General features: G+C 37.6%; 2 protein-coding genes across 2 annotated transcripts; one reads left to right on the plus strand and one right to left on the minus strand.

Annotated features, from left to right (window-relative positions):
- The first annotated feature begins 1539 nt into the window (after window positions 1-1539).
- LOC110698851 (protein MAIN-LIKE 1-like) lies at window positions 1540-3145 on the plus strand. The gene is made up of 4 exons (XM_021876370.1): window positions 1540-2161; window positions 2285-2448; window positions 2528-2638; window positions 3020-3145. Exons 1-4 carry the CDS (start codon window positions 1540-1542, stop codon window positions 3143-3145), a joined length of 1023 nt encoding a protein of 340 aa, XP_021732062.1.
- A 3397-nt stretch (window positions 3146-6542) lies between these two features.
- Window positions 6543-7079, minus strand: LOC110698853 (protein FAR-RED ELONGATED HYPOCOTYL 3-like). The gene has a single exon (XM_021876371.1). The coding sequence runs from the start codon at window positions 7077-7079 to the stop codon at window positions 6543-6545; it is 537 nt and encodes a 178-aa protein (XP_021732063.1).
- Window positions 7080-23788: the final 16709 nt, after the last annotated feature.

Genomic DNA, 23788 nt, shown 5'->3' on the forward strand with positions numbered 1-23788 from the left:
TAGATCCGAAATGGAACTATGGAAGTATGAACATTTTTAATTGACATAGCTTTTAATTTTTAATTTTTAATTTTTAATTGATGTTTAGTTTAATGTGATGTTTTCTTGATATTAAGATTAATTCGAATTAATTGTTGATGTTATGATGATAATTTGATGATTGGGTAAAGTTGGTATTTGTTTAGCTTATATTTGAGAAAGAAGGTTTGTGGTGGTTGGAGGTATGTGGTGACTGGAGGTGGTGGTGGTGGCTGGAGGTTTGTGGTGGCTAGAGGTGTTGTTGTTTGGTGGCGGATTGGTGAAGCGGTGGAGAAGAGGTGGCGTACGGCGGTTTTGCAATGTAGCTGCATTGTTGTTGACGGTGGAGAGGAGGGCGGAGAGTATTGAGGTGTGGGCTGCTGCAATTCGTGAGGTGGTGTTAATTATGGTGGTATTGTGGCGGCAATAGGTGGCAGGAATTGCTTGTTGTGTGGGTTGATTGGTGACGAATTGGGTGAGTATAGGGGCTGATGTGCGCTGGGCAGCAGGGGCTGATTTGGGGTTGGTGTTTGTGGGCTGAAGCGGTGGTGGCTGTTGGTAGAAGAAGTAGAAGAAGTGTAGTAATGTTGAAGAAGAAGTGCAGTACTGTTGGGGCTATATAGTGGTTCAATTTATTTTAGCTAATTCAGTGCAATTGCGTGGGGGCCAGGCTGCTTGTATCTTGTTTGACTAAATATCTTTTTACTAAATTAGTGTTTGATATTTAGTTAGTGTGGTCTAAAGGATTCAACATGAGCAGTGCGATATTTTATATGCTACACATTATAATACTAATAGAGTAATAGTGATTAGATTCATTTTAGTATTTAGGTTCACTATAAATACTTGTCATATTATTATATTATTTCATTTTAATATGACATTTCAAGACTAATAGTGATATTTTTACTGTAAATACTTGTCATAATATTTCATTTTACCGCTTTATTTTGAATGGGAAATGATAAGCTTTTATTCTTACTTCGTATGTTCATAATATCAATATAATGTTAAGATATTACATTTATGATATCGGTGTATTCTCTTCATACATACATAAATAAATAAATTTCAAGACTTTATCAAGGTTAATCGGGCTTATTTTAATTTTCTTTTGAAAAAAATTAAGATTGAGGGTTCGGGAACACGACACGCTTTATCACGACGCTTGAACGCGTCGGTTAGGAGGGAGAGAGACCGTTATCGTCTTAAGCCTCGTACTGAGACGACACCAGTCCCCGATGGTTGCATGGCGATTTCGACCTCCTAGTCACATGATCATCATTCGGGGTCTCAGGGGGTTAGGTCGGGTTTTGAGTCTGAGCATGAGGAGGCTGAGTCACCGGGCCCCGAGTACTTGTACAGAGGATGTCAGGGCTTATCAGGCGATGACGACGATGACGAGGAGGAGCCTGATGACATTGTTCATACGTATGGGGTCTCGGTGGGAGATTTGTTAATACTCAGGAGACTAGTCGTAGTCGGACTCCGGTACAAGACAGCTGGTTAGTGACTACGCCAATGGCCGGCGGTCCAGAGGATGGAAGCGTCATTCCTTGCTATGGTGGTCATGTCGCAGCTGCGATTTGGGGTGGTGTGAAGCGAGGTGTTTTGAGATGTATGAGTAGGAGAAAGATGTGCACTACACTGGATCAGTTGCGACAGTCGTTATTACCAGAGACATTAGCCCCTATAGATCAGAGCGGGCTATCACATCTTCCTGGTATTATGTATCAGCACCTTGACTGGCCTTTGATTTCAATGTTCGTGGAGAGATGGCAGCCAGATACTAACAATTTTCATTTGCCGTTCGGTGAGATGACGATCATGTTACATGGTGTGTATCATATCCTTGGGATCTCTGTAGATGGTACTATGGTTTCTACTGTTATGGACCCCTTACAGTTACGACAGTATTGCTCGTTCATGATGGATTTGCCTGTTGAGGAGTTACGTAAACCCACTTACGTGCCTAGTGGCGCGCTTTCTTCGAGGGTCCTCGAGACGACCTTCAATGTTGAGAGGCCCCCTGAGATTTCCATGGTGGAATTTATGTGGATTTTACTGGGTTCATCACTCTTTGTGGACAAGAGTGGTAACAGACTTCATCCCTCCCTCATCCATGAGCTTCAGCCTGTCGATGGTACATTTGTCACTAGTTCCTACTCATGAGGCTCTGCTACTTTAGCGTTTTTGTACCGTCAGTTTGGGCAAGCCTAGTGGGCAGATTGTGATTCCATCTCTGGTTGTCTCACGCTTCTTCAAGCGTGGATTTATGAGTATTTTCCATGCTTTCGCCCTCAGCAGGGCACTCTGACCAGGGAGCCTGGACGTGTGCGTGCATTGCTATGGGATGTTGGTTTGCCATCGAAGACCTCAGATCGGCTTTTTGCTTTCCGTGCTCAACTTGACGTGTTGACTGACATTGAGGTAAATATGAAATTCATTAATTAATTTTGTTCCGTATCACCTTACTCTTATGTGACTAATATATTGTTTGATTATGCAGGTTAACTGGCTGCCTTACGGACCTGACCCAGCCAGTGTTGTTCCTACGACTTTGTTATCGGGATTTATACGGTACCGCAGCATCATCGAGCCGTACATGCCCGATCGAGTCGTCAGACAACTTGGGTTCGTACAAGAAGGTACCCCATTAGGCCTGAGAAGGCCAAGAGATCGAAGAAGGTCAAGATGTATAGTGTTGAGTTCCCGGCTGAGACGTCCATACACATGTAGGAGAGCTTTATTCCATTTGCTACGTATTGTCTACCAGTGGCTCGCTACACTAGACTCAGTCGCGGCAGTCTTGCATACACGGACGATTACATTCCATGGTTGGTGAGATAATCTCACCCTCGTGTATCACCCCTTAACGTACCTCAGGTTAGCGGTCTCCCCGAGAGGACCAACACTGATTATGTAAGTATATTTTCCTTTAGTTTTGTATTTATTATCTGGAAATTTTATTGATTTTTTTAATATTCTATAATATTTGCAGTGGGTTGGTCGCTTCGTTGAGTTCACACAGCGTGCACTTGCCGAGTCGCATGGGCCCATGTCCCGTGAAACTAAGGCCATGGCTGCACAGGCCCTTCGTGATTGGAATGATATGCGAGGGTTATGATTTGTGTTTAGCTAGACACCTTTATTCTTAGTTGAACACTTTAATTATTGGTTGGACACTTTTATTATTTTGTTTTGGTTATTGTAATGGGACACTTTTATTATTCGTATGGACATGAACACTTTGATTTAAATTGTTACAATTGTTACTTGTGTTTTTTTATGGCCCTTTTACTAATAATAATAACAATAACAATAATAATAATAATAATAATAATAATAATAATAATAATAATAAACAAAGTTCAAACATCATTATTTAAGTTTTGAACAACGAATTACATCTATCATGACGCAACTAATCTTTCCCACAAACTAATTCTACGTTGGTATCTGATAAGTCTATTTTATATATATTTATTCCCCGTCCCAATAGTCATAATTGTGTTTATTTGAGCTCTACGGAGCTACTTTTATTACTAATATGCGTTTTCTAGTGTTTTCGTAGTTTTGGTACTGTTTTATAGGAAATTGCAGATTTGGAGCATTTTCCCGGACTTATGATAAGCCACTACGAGAATTGGAGAATTATGACCATATTTCATAGCCCACGACCGGTTGGAGTCATCAAATCGGTGATTAAGGGCTCGGCGAAGAAGAAGAGTCCGGGGCAATGGACCATGTATTCAGAACCCAAAGAGGAAATGCGAATTGGGCTAAGAAATGGCCCAATTGAAGAAGTCCAAGTTTGCCCGGGAGCTCGCCTGGCAGGGAAAGCCCTCGCCTGAAGGCGCGCCCGGCAGGGCGAGGAAGAAGGAAGAGAGTAGCTGCTCGCCCGAAGGCGCGCCCTGCAGGGCGAGATGGCGCCCGACCGGGCGTGTGTTTCTGAGTTCGTTTAGCAGTTTTAATCTTCGTTTTAGCTTAGTTTTCTTAGTTTAATATAAATACGCTTTTGTTAAGTGAGTTTGGGACATTCTTTTCTCTCTCTCTCTGTCTTTCTCTCTCTCTCTCTCTCTCTACTTTTCTCATTAGTTTAATTCTTTAGTTTTTAGTTTTAAGCTATTAGTTAATACTCTTGATCCCTCTCGACACTTTTAATTTATGCAATTCTTTACTTCCGTCTACTTTGGTAACGATTTCTTCCCTCTTTACTTTCAGTAATTTAATTGCTTTGATTTAATTATGCTTTCTTTAATTGCCTTGCTTAGTTTAGATTTAAATATGTGCGAGTAGTTTTATTTCTAGGGTTGTGGGGATCCATAAATAATATGACGGGGTAGTTTATTATTGTTGATTATTGTCAATGTTTTGGTTGATTTCCTATTGATTGATTTAATGCTATGCAATTAGATTTGCGCAGATTTAATTGTATGAGTTATGCAATATTGATTCGAGATTCGAGAGATGAGAGTTGATGTTTAGGCTTAGTTTCAATAGGCAGGTTAATTTATAATTGGTTAAGTCAAGATTCGAGAGATGCGATTTAATACCGATAGATTAATTATGTGATCGTAATACATAGCGAAAGCCCTTTATGATCTGATTAATCTATGCATTGATGATTGATTATTATGTTTTATACTGAAATATTATTTATTGGTGAACCTATACCCTAGGCTTTTTATTTTTGTTTTCCTCCCTTATTTAATTTGCTTTAGTTTAGTTATTAGTTTAATTCTCACAAAAACAATTTGGTTACTTGATAATTTAGATTATATTAATTAATTAGGAATAGAAAGACCTGTTTCTCTGTGGATTCGACCCTACTTCCCTATCTATATTATTTAGCGGTTTTAGGAATTACTTTTGATTAGGTGATACGACTTTAGCCTGTCAGTATCGTTGCTCCATCCAATAACGCTAGGTTCACGAGCCCGATACCAAACATCTGCAATTGGGGGAATCGGATGGTCTTGATCAAGCTGTAAAAGAATAAAATGCGACCCACCCACAGATCCTATAACAAACTCTCGAGCTGGTGCAGTAGCATTGTTGGGGGCCCGCAACGGTAACACAGTGATGCAAGGATAGTAGCTCGTCGGTGTCAATCCAATGCCATAACAAATCACAGCTACATTGTACAAGGTAGCAATTACGTACAAATCCTGAAAGGCTACCATCCAATGTCCTTCCCCACATGGGCCACCGCTCCAACGAATACGTTGTAACTCAAAATCCAAACCACCTGGCTCGTAATAAATCCTCTTGTATAAGTGTGGATAACCGGTGATCTCATTAGCCATGAATTTTCGAGCTAATCTCCATTGCTCTTGATCACCCATGAAGAAGGAGGCAACACAACGAAAGCCGCAATTACCATCACCAATGACATCATTCCATCCGGTTATGTAAGGCAATATAGGTCCGGGGAGCAATTGAGCGTACCTACATTGTTTGATGTTGAATCCATTTCCTCCTAAAAAATACACATTCGTAATTGGTAGAAAATAATCATCAATTAATAGATATGTATGTTATAAAAAAACATTATTACTCAAAATTAAAACATACCGGATTCAGTTTGACGGTTTTGCCTTGAACCATGTTGCCTCGACCTTCTCCCTCCACGACTGCTTGTGTACGCTCAACATTCTCAAAATGGCTACGATCACGCCTAGTAGAACGATCCCGTGGTCGACCTCGTGTTGAGTGATTCACTTCCGGCTCCTCAAGATCTGAATGATTCGGATGCAGCTCATCTTCAATGATGCGAGAAACATTCCGAACCATAACAGGGTCACTAGCCAAAACCTCATCGACAAGGGAATGAAAATGTGCTGCTTCTTCCGCCGACTCATCGACGAACTCCGGTATATCAACACCATCACCAATGACAAGGCTTTGCCAAAATGGATGAATTTGGCTGCAATACAACCCCTTCATATCACGCATTGAATTATAAATCTAGCAAGCACATGGTATCCCATGGGTGATCCGTAGAGCACAACCGCAACGCACATGCACCTCGTAACTCAACTCTCTCATTCTTTTCGTCTCATCGTAAAGAACAGACAGACAATGATGAGAAACTTTTCCATTAAGCCGCTGCAACGGCATGTGCCTGTACTTCTCACCCACTTTAGATCTACTAGCCTCCAAAGCGTTACGAATTCCAACAATCTGATTTCCAATCTGGCAATGCACTCGAGCCCATACCGTATCCAAAGAACCTGTCGATGATTCCATCCAACTCTTGACCGCCGAGTGCTGACTCTCAACCCTACATGTAGAAACGTTACCGTACTGCATAACTTTGTTCGTCCAACACGTCACAAATTTCTCTTTCTGGGAAAGCCAAGTAGTCTCAACGTAATCCACAACTTTCGGATACCGACCCCAAATTGTTTTCAATCTCTGCGAGGCTAACTCATATTCCAGCTCAGATGCAGCATCCATGATTCGTTTCCATCTACCGTTTTTGAACTTTTCACCCACCGTCTTGTCCTTGAACAATCCAGTCACATAAGCTTCGACATCCTTATTAATATGCCACCTACAAAGTAAATGCGTAGTGTGAGGAAACTCGGAAATGCTACACAAAGTCCAAGCTCACGGTCAGTTAAGAACACTGATGGCTCCCGTTGGTATCCGATCAAATCCCTCAATCTCTGAAGCACCCATCGATAACTAGCTTGTGTCTCGTTTCTCATGAACACATATCCAACAAGGAAATTCTGATTGGTCGGTGTAACCCCAACTATCTCAAAAAATGGCATGCCGTATCTGTTTGTCTTGTATGTAAAGTCCATACCAATCACGTACGGATATGTGCGTAACAAGTTGCACGTGATCGGATGCACCATGAATGCATGCTGTAAAACACCGATGTCATCAACCATAACCCAATAAATGTAGTGACTCTCTCTAGCCAAATGTAGAAATTGTTGAACCACTCCTCTTCCTTCAGAATCCTTCATTCTGATGTCACTTCTACAATTGTATATATGCCTGATGTTTGGATGATCTTCAGGATATTGCTCTATAATGGTTGCCATGATATTACGAGGTGCAACCTCTGACCTTGTCAAGTTACGCAGAACCTACTTCGCACCTGGACTAAGACCGCTGATTTGTCGATGACCTTCAGGATACACAATGAATGGATGATTGTGGGTGCCGGTTACATCATTTTTAGCAAAGATCCTCCAACCATCGGTGCTTCTCTCGTAATAAATCTTGATGTAAAAAGGACACCCAACGGACTTGGTTTTAGTGTCCTTGCGAATCACATTCTCCAAATCTCTTGGCCTATTCTTCCAACCACGATCGCAAGCCAAAAATATCGATACGGCCGACCATCGGTGGTTTTTTTGTACGATGATGAGACGAATATAAATCCAATTGGTCGGGCAATTTCTTTTGCCCATTCAACAGCATCATCATAACTAGGAAACATTGTGTCGGTTTGAAAATGACCACTATAATTCACACCATCACCACCATTTTCTGATTCTGAATCCTATATAAAAAACCACATTACAAACTGCTTAAGAACCCATATAATAATAATAATAATAATAATAATAATAATAATAATAATAATAATATAATAATAATAATAATATAATAATAATAATAATCATAATAATAATAATAATAATAATAATAATAATCATAATAACAACAACAACAACAACAACAACAACAACAACAACAACAACAACAACAACAACAACAACAACAACAACAACAACAACAACAACAACAACAACAACAATAATAATAGTAATAATAATAATAATAATAATAATATATTAATAATAATAAACGACATAAATACGATAATAATAATAATAATAATAATAATAATAATAATAATAATAATAATAATAATAATAATAATAATAATAATAATAATAATAATAATAAGTAGAAACGCATGTATTGTTTGAATGTACCATAGAAGAAACGCCAGAAAATTTAGAATCTACCATGGAACATTCTAAAATTTCAGGCGTTCCTACCATGGTTTTTCCTGAAATTTTATAATGTCCCATGGTAGATTCTAAATTTTCAGGCGTTCCTATGAACATTTGAAAATACGATGTGAGGAATGCCTGCAATTTTTGAATCTACCATGGGACATTCTAAAATTTCAGGCGTTCCTACCATGGTAGATTCTAAATTTTCAGGCATTTCACTGGCAATTACGAAATAAAAAAAAACGACAAAAATTCATCTATACTCACAGGCGACCTCTCCGGTGGCGTCGTCAATTCCGCAAAATCGTCCATTCACCGCTTGTGTAAATCGTTTTTGAATAAAGGGTTTTTTTTTTATGAATAATGGTGGCTGGTGGTTGTCTGGTGGAAGTGGCTGATTGGTGGCTAGTGGGGTAAAAATAAAATAGGTTAAATTTATAAAGGATAAAGTAAAATAGGATAAGAGTAAATTAGGGTAAAATTAAAAGGGGGCATGTTTGTAATGTCATGTTAAAATACGGGCGTTACCTAGTAAATACCGGATGCGATTTAGCAATTCACTTAATTTCGGAAAACATGATTGCTAAAGACACCATGTTGATATTGTTAAATGCCATGTACTTCAAAGGAACATGGGTTAACGGATTTAAGACTGAACACACTGAAGATGCAGACTTTTACTTGCTCAATGGAAACAAAGTTGAAGTCCCCTTCATCAATAAAACTTATACGGGCTTCGAATATGGAACTTTCGAGGGATGTCAAGTCTTAAGGATGCTAGACAACAAAGAAGAAGTCGAAAAGGGTGAAAAGGCAAGGAGTTTCTCAATGTACATTTTCTTGCCTGAACAAAAGGACGGGTTGCCAAATCTAATGCAGAACATCAATATAGACGCGACAAAACCCCCCAAAACCCTACATGAGCAGCCGCCCACTATTACCCTTCATTTTACTTTCTCCTCTCTTTCCCTCCTCGTCATTTCTCTTCTCCTTCTCCTTCCTCCAGCTTTCTCCTCATCATTTCTTTTCTCCTCCTCCTTTTCTTTACTCTCTCATCCTCCGTCCCCGCCGAACATTGCTGCCCCAACCGCCACACCCGCTGTCTCTTCGCTCTGCCCTCTATGCCATTTTCAAATTTTAAGTTTTTTAAGGTCAATTTCGACCAAGTTGGTCGAATGTGGCCTTATTAACCAAGTTTGAGGTGAAATTCGAACCAATTTCAAATTTTGAGGTATGTTTTCGTGTTTTTAATTTTTTAGCTTTGTATTTAAGTTTTTTTTTTTTAAAAAAAAAAATTAAAAAAAAAAATATTGGGTGGTGGTCCGTCCTGGTTTTAGGAGCGTGGTGGGTGTGTCTGGGTCGGTGTTAGGTTTAGGTGGGTTGTAGTGGTGGGTCTGGGTCGGTTTTATGTTTTAAGTGGGTTTTGGTGGGTGGATATGGGTCGGTTTTAATTAGGTTTTAGGTGGGTTATGGTGGGTATGTCTGGTCGGTTTTAGGTTTTAGGTGGGTTTTGGTGGGTGGGTCAGGGTCATTTTTAGGTGTAGGTGGGTTCTGGAGGGTGGATATGGGTCGGTTTTAGGTATAGGTGGGTTGTGGTGGATCGGTTAGGGTGGTGGGTGGTGGTTGTGGGGAATATTTGAGGAGTTTTTTTTTTTTTTAATTTTTTTATTTGTTGTGGTGGGGGATAGTGGCCACGCTGGGGGTGGAGGTGGTGGTTTGGCGGTGGGGGCTAGTGGTGGTATGGGGTGGTGCAGGATTTTTTTTTATATTTTTTTTACAGGATTTACCAACGGAAATTTCCGGGCTAGAAAACCTCTTCCGACGCATGAATTCCGACGAAATTTCTGTCGGAAAAGTGTTTCGACGGAAATTCCGTCAGAAAAGGTCGATTTCCTACAAATATGTCACGACGCCACTTTCCGACGGAATTCCATCAGAAACACGATTTCCGACAGAACACAGAGTGTTTTCGACTGAATTTTCCGTCGAAAATGATCTGTTTTCTAGTAGTGAATCTCCATTAACTGTAGAGCAGAAAATTAACATGGCTAACTTTGTTAGTATCGTATAATAGAAATATTAGATATATTATCCTCCACAATTAACTATTCCATATTATCTTTCCCGCAAAACAAAATATCACCCAAGACCAATGTTATATGAAATACATGCATCATACTGAAGTCGAAATTCGAAATCAAACGTATCAATGGAAGAAAGGGTTGAGAAAATACTTATTATCACTAACTTTATTTCAAAATAGATAATTTTTATTTATTGTATACAAAAATATAATTATATTAATTATTTAGTCAACTCTATGCATGGATGGCTAAGATTTAATACCAAAATTAAAGGTCCAGATTGAAAGATTACAATGGCAACAATATTTTTGTAGCCATTGCAAAATTGTCCATAAATTATGATATGTAATTGAAAAAATGTCAATAGTGCAAATGGTGCAACATTTTTATTATGGAATTGAATTTTTTTTTCTTAAGAGAATTATTCAACCCTTTAATTCTTACTTTCTTAAAATTGAATATATTTGAGAATATTTGTAATCAACTAATCCAACCCTTTAATTACTTGTTTTACCGAATATATCTTGTTCTTGCTATATTAATAAATTCAATTATTCAAAGTATCGTACCTTGTCAAAGGGGATCCAATAGTAATCCTTAATTACCTACGTATAAGTCATGGGAAAACATGCATATAAATACACGTACATATATACACCTCTTATCATATGCATTAAATCTCATTCCATTCATCTGTTTTGTGCAAAAAATCCTTAGCTTGTTCTTAATTTTAATTTTTTCATAACAAACCAAACTTTAATTTAGGCAATTCCACAAAAATGAGTTTCTCTTATAATAAGATAATTAAATCATTGATGATCTTGATTCTGTTCTTGAGCTTCAACCTTCTTGTAGAGCATGGAAATTGTAGGCCTTTAAAGGGTGATGACAACGTTCATTATAAGCGCGACGACAACGTTCAATGGATGAAGGAGGAGGCTAATCTTGTTTCATTGGAGGTTAAGTCTAAAGGAAAGCCTTCCCCACCATCGCATTCACGAAGCCCAGGTTACATTCCTGGTCCTCCAGGAAGAAATTGAGCTTGACCCTTAAGCTCATGCATGTGCTGTTGAAGAAAATACGTAGTAACTAAAAGAAGAGGAAGTAATATTATTTTTGGTTGAATAAGTTCTTATAGATTTATAATGATATTTAATTAACTTAATTATTCTAATCTTTGTAGTGTACTTGATGAGGCTTATATACACATTTATGTATAAACATTAAAGAATAATTAGTTTATACTCTGTACTTCGTATTTGTTTACATTTAATTAAATGACTAGTTTTCCTTAAAGAAAAAAAATAATAATTAAATGACTAGTGAGTTTTGTGTTTATTGAATTTTATAATAAACTATTTATTTATATCCTAATTTTAAAACATATCATTAATACAAACAGTGTTATGTAAAAGGTGGATATTCTTTTTTAGGGTATTTTAACTTTTACCACCTTCAAATAACCACTTAATTGAATTTACCACCTCCAAAAAAAAAAGATTTACTTTACCACCAACAAAATTTCCAAAAAATCGATTTTACCACCAACTAACGGATTCCGTCCACGAATCCGTTAGTAGGGCCCACCTTTTTGACGTTTCTTCTTCATCTTCCCCGATCTTCCGTGTAAACCAACCAACAACGAAATCAACTACCTCGGTTGGTCGGAATTTCGTGTGTGACTAAGGAGGGGCCGGAATTTGGTGTGTGGGTTAGGGAGGTGGTCGGAATTAGGTGGTGGTTAGGGTTTTAGGAGTGCGAAATTTGGTGGTGGCTAGGGTTTTTAGAGTGGTCGGAATTAGAAGGGGATTTATGGGTGGTCGGGATTTGGTGGCTGCCAAAAACTAAGAAGCCAAATCACCAACAACAAGGATACAAATCGATTATCATCAACATTTCTACAAACCAAAGCAATTAATTCATTACAATACCCACAAATCGAAACCTCAAAACCAGAAAAAGAATTGGGTAAATCAAACCTTGTCAATCGTTTTTAGCATCAAGCTCAGAACCCCACTTCAATGGAGTCGATTCCAGGTGACTTCCATGGTTGAGGATAAGAAGACGACGGTCAGAGGAGAGAGAATGAGCGAGATGAAGTCTGATTAAATGGGTGTTGTTGATTGATTAAGGAATGCCAAGCCTTGGAAACGCATTTGAAGCGAAGTAGTGATTTAGTGGGTAATCGAAAAGAATGGAGGTGATTAACTCCATTGGAAGAGACGCCATTGTTGTGTCTTTCGAGAAAACAGAGCAAAAAAATAAATAAAAATTGGTGGAAAGGTGGTTGTGGTTGTGCGGTGCGGTGGTGGGGCTGGTCGTAGCGGTTAGGTGGTGGGGGCTGGTCATAGCGGTTAGGTGGTGGGGGCTGGTCGTAGCGGTTAGGTGGTGGGGGCTGGTCGTGGCTGGTCGGCGGTGGGGGTCCTGACGGTGGCAGCAACACCGGTTGATTAATGGGGATTTTTTTAATTTTTTTTTAAAACTTACCGAATAATATGGCGACACGTGTGCAAGGTAGGCCCCACTAACGGATTTATGGACGGAATCCGTTAGTTGGAGGTGATTGGTGGTAAAACTGATGTTTTATTTTTTTATGAGGTGGTAAAGTAAATCTTTTTTTTTGGAGGTGGTAAATTCGACAAAGTCATTATTTGAAGGTGGTAAAAATGAAAATACCCTTATTGAGGATATTTTGACATAGGATACCATGAGAAAAATATTTAAATTATTCAAATTTTCTATTCATAGATTAATAATCAATTGACAATTAAAAATATAATAGTACTACTGCTCATAAGGTTGTGGGTGGATCTGAGAAAGAGTTTGGACTCTTTGGTAGTTCTTGAAAGTAACACAAGTAGCATAGTTATAGCAATTAAAAGAAATTAGTATGGAGTTACACCAATTAATGTTTGACATGCGGGTACTGCGGCTGCCCATATGGTAGCTAAATAAAAGATTGATATAAATTTGGAATATTTAATTACGTACGACTGATTTTCCCAAAGTCTCCAAACTTTGGCAGATCTTGATTTTAAGTTAATAATATCCGCAACGGTCTTTACAAAATTATGAATTATAATAAAACAATCATATAAGGTTTTGAACTTTTTATTATTATTAGTCGATTTAAAACAAAATTCATTATATATATATATATATATATATATATATATATATATATATATATATATATATATATATACTCCGTAACAGACGTATAAGATATTTATCGAAAGTTACTCCCTCCGTTTTTTGCTTCATTGGGACTTTTGACACTATTTACTTGACCCACATTAACCAATATTTGTGTATACATAGGGAAAAAAACGTATATGATATAATAATTTATTTTTCTAATGACTTTTTAAAGATAAAAATAGCAGCTTATTAACTTGTTTTGCATATCTTCGTAGAATATAATAAAGGGCGCTGATATTGCCAAGGCAAAAAAAGCCATTGTCAAGGCAAATTATCTACCCTTTGCCCGTAATCTTTGAGTATCCAAATATATCAAACTTATTAATTCAATAAAATACTTTGTCATATTTTGTTGCCTATAATATTAGTAACTAGATATTCCAATTAAAATCTTTCCAACTCCAACTACTAATTATTCACGTTAAAATATGCAATTAATTAAATTATTCACCATCATAGACTCATCCATATAATCCTCTTATAATCACTAAATTTAACATTTTATTGGGAGAGATACCATTATCAAAGCTTTACAGGTATTAGCTACCTCTAAATTTGTTTATTAATTAATTTTATTTATTTATCAAGCCCTTAATTTGTTTGTAATTGACTATTAGTAAAGGTGTTTCCATATCAACTTAAAACGTATTGATGTTCTACCTTTATTATTAAATTTACCATCAAACAAATTTCATATTTACTTTTTAGGTGTAAGAAAATAAAGATTAATGAATTTTTTTTTTATTTATAAAAAATAGCACTATGTTTGTATACGTGTTTTACTTCAATTCTCAAACTCTAAAAATCTAGTTGTCGGACATTCTTAAGAATTGGTTTCAAAAACTTGTTAAAGTAGACAAGGGGATTTAAATATTGCATCTTAATTATTTACCTTTTTCTTTGGCAGATTATGGATAATCATATAGTGATGGAAGAAGATGTGCATGTTATGTTTAGTACACAGTATCAAACTCGTGAAGCACTCCTTAAAAATGTATTAAACGTATTGGAGTTAAATTAAAAAGATTTTAATTAGAATATTTAGCTACTAATATTATAGGCAACAAAATATTAAATTATAAAATATTTTATTGAATTAATAAGTTTGACATATTTAGATTATCAAAGATTACAGGCAATAGGTAGATAATTTGCCTTGAAAGTGACTTTTTTGCCTTGCCAATATAAGCACCCAATATAAATTATAATATTATCCTTCATAATTAAACTACCACATTTTCCAATAAATTATACTCAGTATAAAAAATACTCGTCCATGCATGTGCTTTAATTACCAGCAACTAATCTGTGTGGCTGGCCACACCGTGATACTTATAGAGATACTTATTTAGGGGTTACTTGTATGAGTTACTTATTTAGGAGTTACTTATTCAAGGGTTACTTATAGAGTTACTTATTCAAGGGTTACTTGAATGGGTTGCTTATTCAAGGGTTACTTGTAGGGGTTACTTATAGAGTTACTTATTCAAGGGTTACTTGAATGGGTTGCTTATTCAAGGGTTACTTGTAGGGGTTACTTATAGAGTTACTTATTCAAGGGTTACTTGTATGGGTTGCTTATTCAAGGGTTACTTTTAGGGGTTACTTTTTCAGGGGTTACTTACTCACTCGGATATCGTGTGTTTTCTGTGTGAGAGTAACCCTTGACTGACCGAGTAACTCTTGAATAAGTTACCCCTATAATTTACCCCTGACTAAACGAGTAACCCCTGAATAATTACCCTTGATCAAACCAGTAACCCCTACAAGTAATCCCTCACCAAACGAGTAATCTCATAATAAGTAACCCCTGCCACGGTATGGCCAGCCACATATAAAATATTGTGTAACTATAATAGTTTATAGACAATCCTTACGGTAAACTATCATGAGAGTTACTTCATTAATGTTATAGGGTTATAAGCGATCACATGGTGTGGTCAGCTGACAAAAAAAGGTGCCGCCATTAGGTTATTCATTTATTTATTAATTTCAAAAAGAGTTTCACATATTGTATATTATAAAAATTAGAGTACATACTACGGTGCTATATGTGCTAACTGCTCAGCAATACACACACAGAAAATACAGAACTAACGTTTACTCTTGATTGTGTTCTTGAATCTAGCATACTCTGCATTCTCCGCAGCTCCTGAGGTACAATAGCTTTCTTTTCTTAACCATTGAATTTCAATTCACAATCTAATAACGTTAATCATCAAATTGATTCAATTCAGGGTTCTAATGTTAATCTAGCATACTCTGCGATACTTCACGCTTGTTGATGCACGTACCATAATATCTCTAATCTATTTTTAGGAGAAGTTATATGTCGAGACGAATCTATAAAAGTCTTTTTAATCGTATAGAATTCTAAGTAACTTCTTAAGCGAGAAGAATTTAATTTGAGTCAAATTTGTTCGTAAACCTTTCATTATTCTTAAATAACGGAACTAGGAACATGATTGTATGCTTATTTTTCCATAAGGGTTTTTAATTAACATATTTTTAAGCAGGAATCGCAATATAAATGAAATGTAATGTTGGTTGATAGCCATGATAGGCTCACCAATTTGCCTGATGAATTGTTGATTCCGATCGTATCTTTGCTTCCCACCAAGGATGCTGCTGCTATTTCCGTCTTGTCTAGGAGATTGAGGCGTGTTTTCCCTTTGATTACGAGCCTCGATTTTGATGGTTCACCTATATCTCTTTGTTTGAAACATCCCTATGCAATTGAACGTTTCCCCACTTTTGTGAGCTTTGTTGATAATGTAGGGATCGGAAGAGGTCACTACGACTCTCACAAAATCACCAACTCAAGACAATCAACCAATAATTCAAACAAATCAACCCAAATTATTTCACAACCAAATAACCACACACACAACCAGCAATAATGCAGTAGCAAAATAACAATAGCACCAACAATAATAGGAAGAAAAGATAATAATCAACACACGAGACTTTTACGTGGAAAACCCCTTCGATGTGAAGGATAAAAACCACGGGACCGTTAAGGAGTCCACCCTAACTTCTCTTATTGATAATTGAGGGTAAAATAAACCCAAATCAGTCTACAAAAGGTTTATACACCCATCAACAACAACAAACAATAAGAGATGAAAATTAGAGAACAAGAGGAGTAGAAATCACCCAAAAACAGTGCTTCTGTCCAAGGACGATTCTGACCAAACTAGAGCTCAAACGACGATCTCCACCGTCCAAAATGAATCCCTTGATGTCAGGAACAAGCTGTCAAAATTTGAGGATGATCCAACGGTTGAATTTCCGGCAACGGACAAATCTCTAAAGGCTGTCCAGAAAAATCCGAAAATGAAATACTCACTTTCTCTCTCTTTTGTGTGTTCTCATTTTTTGTGAATGAATTCCACTCCTCACTTCACTTGGCTGCTGCCCTAATCTCACAAAAATTTTACCCCAAAGCTTTCTAAGAAAGCCACCAAAAATAAGCCCAAAAAGACTTACTACAAACTAGCAAAATGTAATAAAATTTGACCAAGTAAAATGGGCCAAATACAAAATACATTTTACCACAAATTGGGCTGGACCCATAACAATCTCCCCCTCCAGCCCAACACGGGGAAGACCAACACGCTTCAAGCATCACTTGAAGCTCATTCCCACAAGCTTGCTACAAACATCAAGCTTGCTTCCGGGAACCATCTTAGTCAACATATCTGCACCATTCTTGTCGGTGTGGACTTTCTTCAGTTTCAAATGCCTTTCTTCAATCACATCTCGTAACCAATGATATCGAACATCAATGTGCTTGGTACGAGAATGGTACATTGCATTCTTACTCAAATCCATAGCACTTTGACTATCACAAAGCACTACATATTCTCCTTGCTTCAAACCCAACTCACGAAGGAACCTTTTAAGCCATAGCATCTCTTTGCCAGCTTCCACAGCTGCAATATACTCTGCCTCAGTTGTTGACAATGCTACACATTTTTGTAGCTTGGATTGCCATGAGATGGCTCCCCCTGAAAAAGTAAACACATAACCTGAGGTAGACTTTCTGTTATCAAGATCACCTGCCATGTCTGCATCTGTATATCCTTCAAGTAAAGGTTTGCCACTTCCATAACACAAACTTAACTTGGAAGTGCCCCGCAAGTATCTGAAGATCCACTTTACTGCTTCCCAATGAGCCTTACCCGGATTGGATAAGTATCTACTCACTAATCCAACAGAATGTGCAATATCTGGCCTAGTACAAACCATAGCATACATCAGAGAACCAACAGCAGAAGAATATGGAATAGAAGACATACTTGCTTTCTCCTTCTCTGTTGTAGGACAAGCTTTCTTGCTTAGCTTGAAATGTGGTGCAAGTGGTGTACTAACAGGCTTGGCATGCTTCATATTGAACCTTTCAAGAACCCGTTCAATATACTTTTCTTGTGATAGCCATAATTTTCCCGCTTTCCTATCACGAGCAATCTCCATGCCTAAGATTTGCTTTGCGGGACCCAAGTCTTTCATGTCAAATGACTTGGACAAGTTTTTCTTCAAGTTGCTAATCATCTCTGAATCTTGTCCAACTATCAGCATATCATCTACATACAAAAGAAGGATAATGAACTTGCCACCAGGGAACCTCTTAAAGTACACACAAGGATCTGCAGAAGTCCGCTTATAACCATTACTTGTCATAAACGAATCAAATTTTCGGTACCACTGCCTTGGTGCCTGTTTAAGCCCATAAAGACTCTTTTTTAACTTGCAAACAAGATTTTCTTTCCCCTTTTCCTCAAATCCTTCAGGTTGCTCCATGTAGATTTCTTCATGCAAGTCACCATGTAAAAAGGCAGTTTTAACATCAAGCTGTTCTAACTCAAGATCAAGACTTGCAGCTAACCCTAGCACAGTTCTGATAGAAGTCATTTTGACAACTGGAGAGAAGATCTCATCAAAGTCAATGCCCTTTTTCTGGTTACATCCCTTGACCACCAATCTGGCTTTCCTCTTCACAATCTTCTCACCATCTTTCTTGTTCTTGAAAACCCACCTGTTTTTCAAGACTTTCTTACCCTTGGGAGGCTTCACCAACTCATAAGTTTCATTCTTCTGTAAGGAATCCATTTCTTCCTTCATTGCATCGAGCCACAAATCTTTCTCTTCAAGAGACAACACTTCTCGATAATTTTCTGGCTCTCCATCCTCGGTGAGTAGAATGAACTCTGAGCTTGGATACCTTGTTGAAGGCTTGTGCTCTCTGGTTGACCTTCGAACATGTGTATCCACAACTTGAGGGGTAGGTTGCTCCCCCTGCTCATGAACCTCTTCATGTACTTCTTCCTCATTTGAGGAAGACTCATCATGATCAACACCATCATCCTCATGAACGCCATCATCATTATGATGAATTGGTACATCACCATCAGGTTGTACCTCACCAACATCTTCATGATTCTCCTCAACATTCTCATTTGCAGGCTGATTTACAGGTGTAGGAGAAGAAACATCATCAGTAGTATCAAAAGACAATTCTGAAGTAGAAGAATACCTTGTACTCAGAAGATCTGCACCCTTCTCATGCTCAAAGAATACTACATCTCTACTTCTCACAACCTTCTTTTTTTCAGGATCATATAGTCTGAAACCATACTCTTCATCACCATAGCCAACAAAGACACATGGATTAGTCTTGGAATCAAGCTTCGATCTTTGATCTTTCGGCACATGCATGAATGCCTTGCATCCAAAGACTCTCAAGTGTGAATATGAAGGATCACACCCTTTCCATGCTCTATCAGGAATGTCAAAACCAAGAGGAACTGATGGAGAACGGTTGATCAAATAAACGGCACACTGAACTGCTTCAGCCCAGAATGTCTTAGGAAGGTCAGACATTCTAAGCATACATCTCACTTTCTCCATAATGGTTCTGTTCATCCTTTCTGCAACTCCATTGTGTTGTGGTGTACCAGGCTCTGTCTTCTCATGTCTTATGCCATGCTGTGAGCAATAATACTTGAACTCTTTCGAAGTGTACTCACCACCATTGTCAGTTCGAAGACGCTTCAACTTTCTTTCTGTCTCCCTTTCTACCATGGAATGAAATTTCTGGAAGACCTCGAACACTTGGCATTTTGTCTTCAACATATACACCCAAGTTCTTCGAGTAGCATCATCAATGAAAGTGACAAAATATCTATTGCCACCAAGAGATTCAACTTCAATGGGACCACAAACATCGGAGTGTACTAACTCCAACTTGGCTTGCTTTCTAGTAGACTTCCTGGAAAAGAAAGCTCTATGCTGCTTTCCTGCCAAACAATGATCACAAGGGTCAAGAGAAACAGTTTTATCAACAGGAATCAATGTTTTACCTGCTAAAAGTTTTAATCCCTTGTCACTCATATGTCCCAATCTTCGATGCCACAAATTAGGAGAATTCTTCTCTTCCACTGCATTAATCTCACCAGAACATACACTCAAATATGTCTTGTACAAAGAGCAACACAACTCACCCCGAGCGACTGTCATCGAACCCTTAGACAACTTCCACTTACCATCACCAAAGGTATGTCGGAAACCCTCTAAATCAAGAACATTAGCAGACAACAAATTAAGGCGTAGATCAGGAATATGGCGCACATTCTTCAATGTAAGCACGCACCCAACACTTGTCTTCACACGAATATCACCTAGCCCAACAATGCTTGCTGAGCTCTGATTTCCCATCTTCACACTACCAAAATCACCAGACTTGTAGTTCATGAAGTACTCTCTCTTGGGAACACAATGGTATGAAGCCCCTGTATCTACTAACCACTCTGTGTCTGAACTGTCAACATGATGACACTCACTAGTTGCACAAATCAAAGTGACCTCATCATCACTTTTGGAAGCTGTTGCTGCAGTGTTTTTATCATCTCCCTCTTTTTGTGAATCATTCTTCTTTCTCTGTTCCTTTTTCAAACGGAAACAATACTTCTTGATATGACCAGGCTTCTTGCAGTAGTGGCAGGTATTCACATTTCTTCCATCATTGGATTTGGACCTACTCCTTGAGTTATCACGACCTTTGGGACCCTTACTCTTGCCTCTTCCTCTATTCTCAACAACAAGAGCATGTGAATTATCAACTCCCATCTCCTTTCTTCTGATTTCTTCATTAAACATGCTATCTTTGATCACATCCAAAGATAACACACCATCTGGAGCAGAGTTACTAATAGTCACAACCAAGGTCTCCCAACTATCTGGCAAAGAACTCAACAAAAACAAAGCCTGCAGCTCATCATCAAGAGTAACTTTCATAGTAGTCAACTTGTTAATAATATCCTGAAAATCATTAAGATGCTCAGAAACAGACTTTCCATTTTTCAATTTCAAATTAACAAGTCTTTTAATCAATGAAGCTTTATTATGGGCGGTCTTCCTTTCATAAAGACCTTCTAACTTCTTCCACAACTCATAAGGGTCGGACTCTTGTGACACATGGTTGAATATGCTAATATCAACCCATTGCCTAATTGTCCCCAAAGTCTTCCTTTTCAACTTTTCCCAATCTTTAACTTCCATTTTATCCGGTTTAGATGGTTTAGAAACATTTCCATCTTTATCAGTGACAGAGTCAATAGGGTCAAACAAGTCCTTGCAATATAACAAGTCTTCCATCATAGGTCTCCAAATTGAATAATTAGTTGATGTCAATTTAACCATCGAGCTACTACTACTCGACTCCATAATGTGATTATATTAACCACGGCTCTGATACCAAGTTGTAGGGATCGGAAGAGGTCACTACGACTCTCACAAAATCACCAACTCAAGACAATCAACCAATAATTCAAACAAATCAACCCAAATTATTTCACAACCAAATAACCACACACACAACCAGCAATAATGCAGTAGCAAAATAACAATAGCACCAACAATAATAGGAAGAAAAGATAATAATCAACACACGAGACTTTTACGTGGAAAACCCCTTCGATGTGAAGGATAAAAACCACGGGACCGTTAAGGAGTCCACCCTAACTTCTCTTATTGATAATTGAGGGTAAAATAAACCCAAATCAGTCTACAAAAGGTTTATACACCCATCAACAACAACAAACAATAAGAGATGAAAATTAGAGAACAAGAGGAGTAGAAATCACCCAAAAACAGTGCTTCTGTCCAAGGACGATTCTGACCAAACTAGAGCTCAAACGACGATCTCCACCGTCCAAAATGAAGCCCTTGATGTCAGGAACAAGCTGTCAAAATTTGAGGATGATCCAACGGTTGAATTTCCGGCAACGGACAAATCTCTAAAGGCTGTCCAGAAAAATCCGAAAATGAAATACTCACTTTCTCTCTCTTTTGTGTGTTCTCATTTTTTGTGAATGAATTCCACTCCTCACTTCACTTGGCTGCTGCCCTAATCTCACAAAAATTTTACCCCAAAGCTTTCTAAGAAAGCCACCAAAAATAAGCCCAAAAAGACTTACTACAAACTAGCAAAATGTAATAAAATTTGACCAAGTAAAATGGGCCAAATACAAAATACATTTTACCACAAATTGGGCTGGACCCATAACAGATAATGTACTCCAAGCACACCAATCGCGGTATCTCACCAAGTTTAGACTTCAAGTTAGCAGCGGGGACTTTGCTAGAGTGTATTATAATGGTTGCTATGCCTATGAGTGTAAGCGAGGTTGCTTCCTTGACTTGAAATCTTCGCGACTTAATGCGTGGATCTCTTATCCATTGACCCTTTGTGGACTTAGGGAGATTCATCTCTGTATTCTGGTGAGAGAACCAGGTGACGCACAGCTGCCCCCAGCTTATTTTCACATGTGAAACGTTGGAGGTGTTTTTTTGGTAAATAGGAATTTTATTACCAAAATAGAGAGTACAACTAACAAAAAGAGTTGTACTAGCAATAACACCCAAACTACACAAGACCCGTAGGTCAAACCACCCCAAAAACAGTTCAAGGATCTAGAATAGCCACCTTCTAAAAAGGGTTCTAAACAGAGCCAAGAACAAACTGAGCCCAAGCACCTGAGCACCTTCTAGGAAGGGTATCAGGAACAAGGACCAGAGAATAACCAACACAACTAAACAAAACCAAAACAGCTATTACAAGAATAATTATTACAAAAAGAAACGCAAAAAACAGAAACGTCGAAGGTGTTAGCTTGTGTTAGATTGATGTCTACTACAAGGGGGGGGTTGAATTGTAGGATATGGAGAATAGTGAATTTTTTGCGGAATTAAACAATGTAAGAAAAGAGAGAACACATGATATAGGCTTTTCGAATATTTTCACTATGTAAAGACTCTGTTACAAAGGTGAAACTTCTGCCTACACTCAAGTTCCTCTAAAAACTCAAGTATCCCAGCTACGGTCCCTCTACCACAGCTTAACTCTCTTATATGATTCGACTTTGAATCACTTACAACTCTCTAACAGACTCACTCAAGTCTCTTAGTTACAATTCTCTCAAACCCCAATCCCGAATTACAAAAGTAATTACAAGACTTTTCCTAATGCATTAGAGAAGATTAAGACAGAAAGGAACTCAGCTCTAGACAGTAAATATTTTATGAAAACTTAAGCTCTAAAAACTGAATGTTTTTCCACACCAAAAATCAGATCGAGTTCGTTGCAAGCCTTTTATAGAGGGATGGAAAGCCTCAATCTTGTTTCCCACTCCTCCCATGATCCACGTTCACCTTAACCTTGGAAGTTAAAGAACGTTGATCAGAGAGTGGGAAGTAAGATCTCCCTGACTTTCCTCTCAAGCTTTCAACGTGCCTCCTTAAAATTAGATAACCAATTTTACTTGGTCAAAATAAAGCAGTTAAAAAGATTTTTTTATTTAAAAAGATAAAAACTTTTAATAATTATTTAATTTAAAAATAACAAACTTATCTTTTAATTAAACAATAATTAATTATTTATTTACTTACAAAATATATCTTATTTTGAAAACTGATTTTATTTTATCCACTTTTAAGGAGTAAAATTGATTTTGTATTTACGTTAAAACATTTAGTTCCTAACTGAGTTCCTCTCTGCACATAAAGACTCTAGTGCTTACCATGAATTCAACGGACTGGAATTTTCTCTTCTTCTTGAAAGCTTGCATATGAATATCAAGACTTCCAATTCGATATCTGAATATCTGAACTATTACAAGCAAGTGGTATAGGTATCTGAATTATTACAATAGATGGCCTATGATGTAAGGAAGTTATGATGGTACCAATAAGAAATGTATTCAGATATCATAGTAAAATAGCTAGCATGCAAAATGTACGTAAAGGAATATTATGATATCGGTACACAAGGGAACCGATAAATAATATGCATATGCATGATAGAATGGACGAGTGAATAAGGGATCTGAAATATATATGTCCATTTTGATGTCGAAATAATGATAATGATCAAAAGTTTGTCATGGACCAAAAGTCCAATGAAATATGGATTTTTAAATCCACACTGTACAGTGCCTT

The sequence above is a fragment of the Chenopodium quinoa genome, unplaced genomic scaffold (assembly GCF_001683475.1).
Source record: "Chenopodium quinoa cultivar QQ74 unplaced genomic scaffold, ASM168347v1, whole genome shotgun sequence".
In the NCBI taxonomy this organism is placed as follows: domain Eukaryota; kingdom Viridiplantae; phylum Streptophyta; class Magnoliopsida; order Caryophyllales; family Amaranthaceae; genus Chenopodium; species Chenopodium quinoa.

Coding starts and splice junctions, on each gene's coding strand:
- LOC110698851 (XM_021876370.1), top strand. CDS start 1,540: ATGGCCGGCGGTCCAGAGGATGGAAGCGTCATTCCTTGCTATGGTGGT. Junction 2,162..2,284: donor TGAGCTTCAGCCTGTCGATG/GTACATTTGTCA, acceptor CGCTTCTTCAAG/CGTGGATTTATGAGTATTTT. Junction 2,449..2,527: donor ACGTGTTGACTGACATTGAG/GTAAATATGAAA, acceptor TTGATTATGCAG/GTTAACTGGCTGCCTTACGG.
- LOC110698853 (XM_021876371.1), bottom strand. CDS start 7,079: ATGGCAACCATTATAGAGCAATATCCTGAAGATCATCCAAACATCAGG.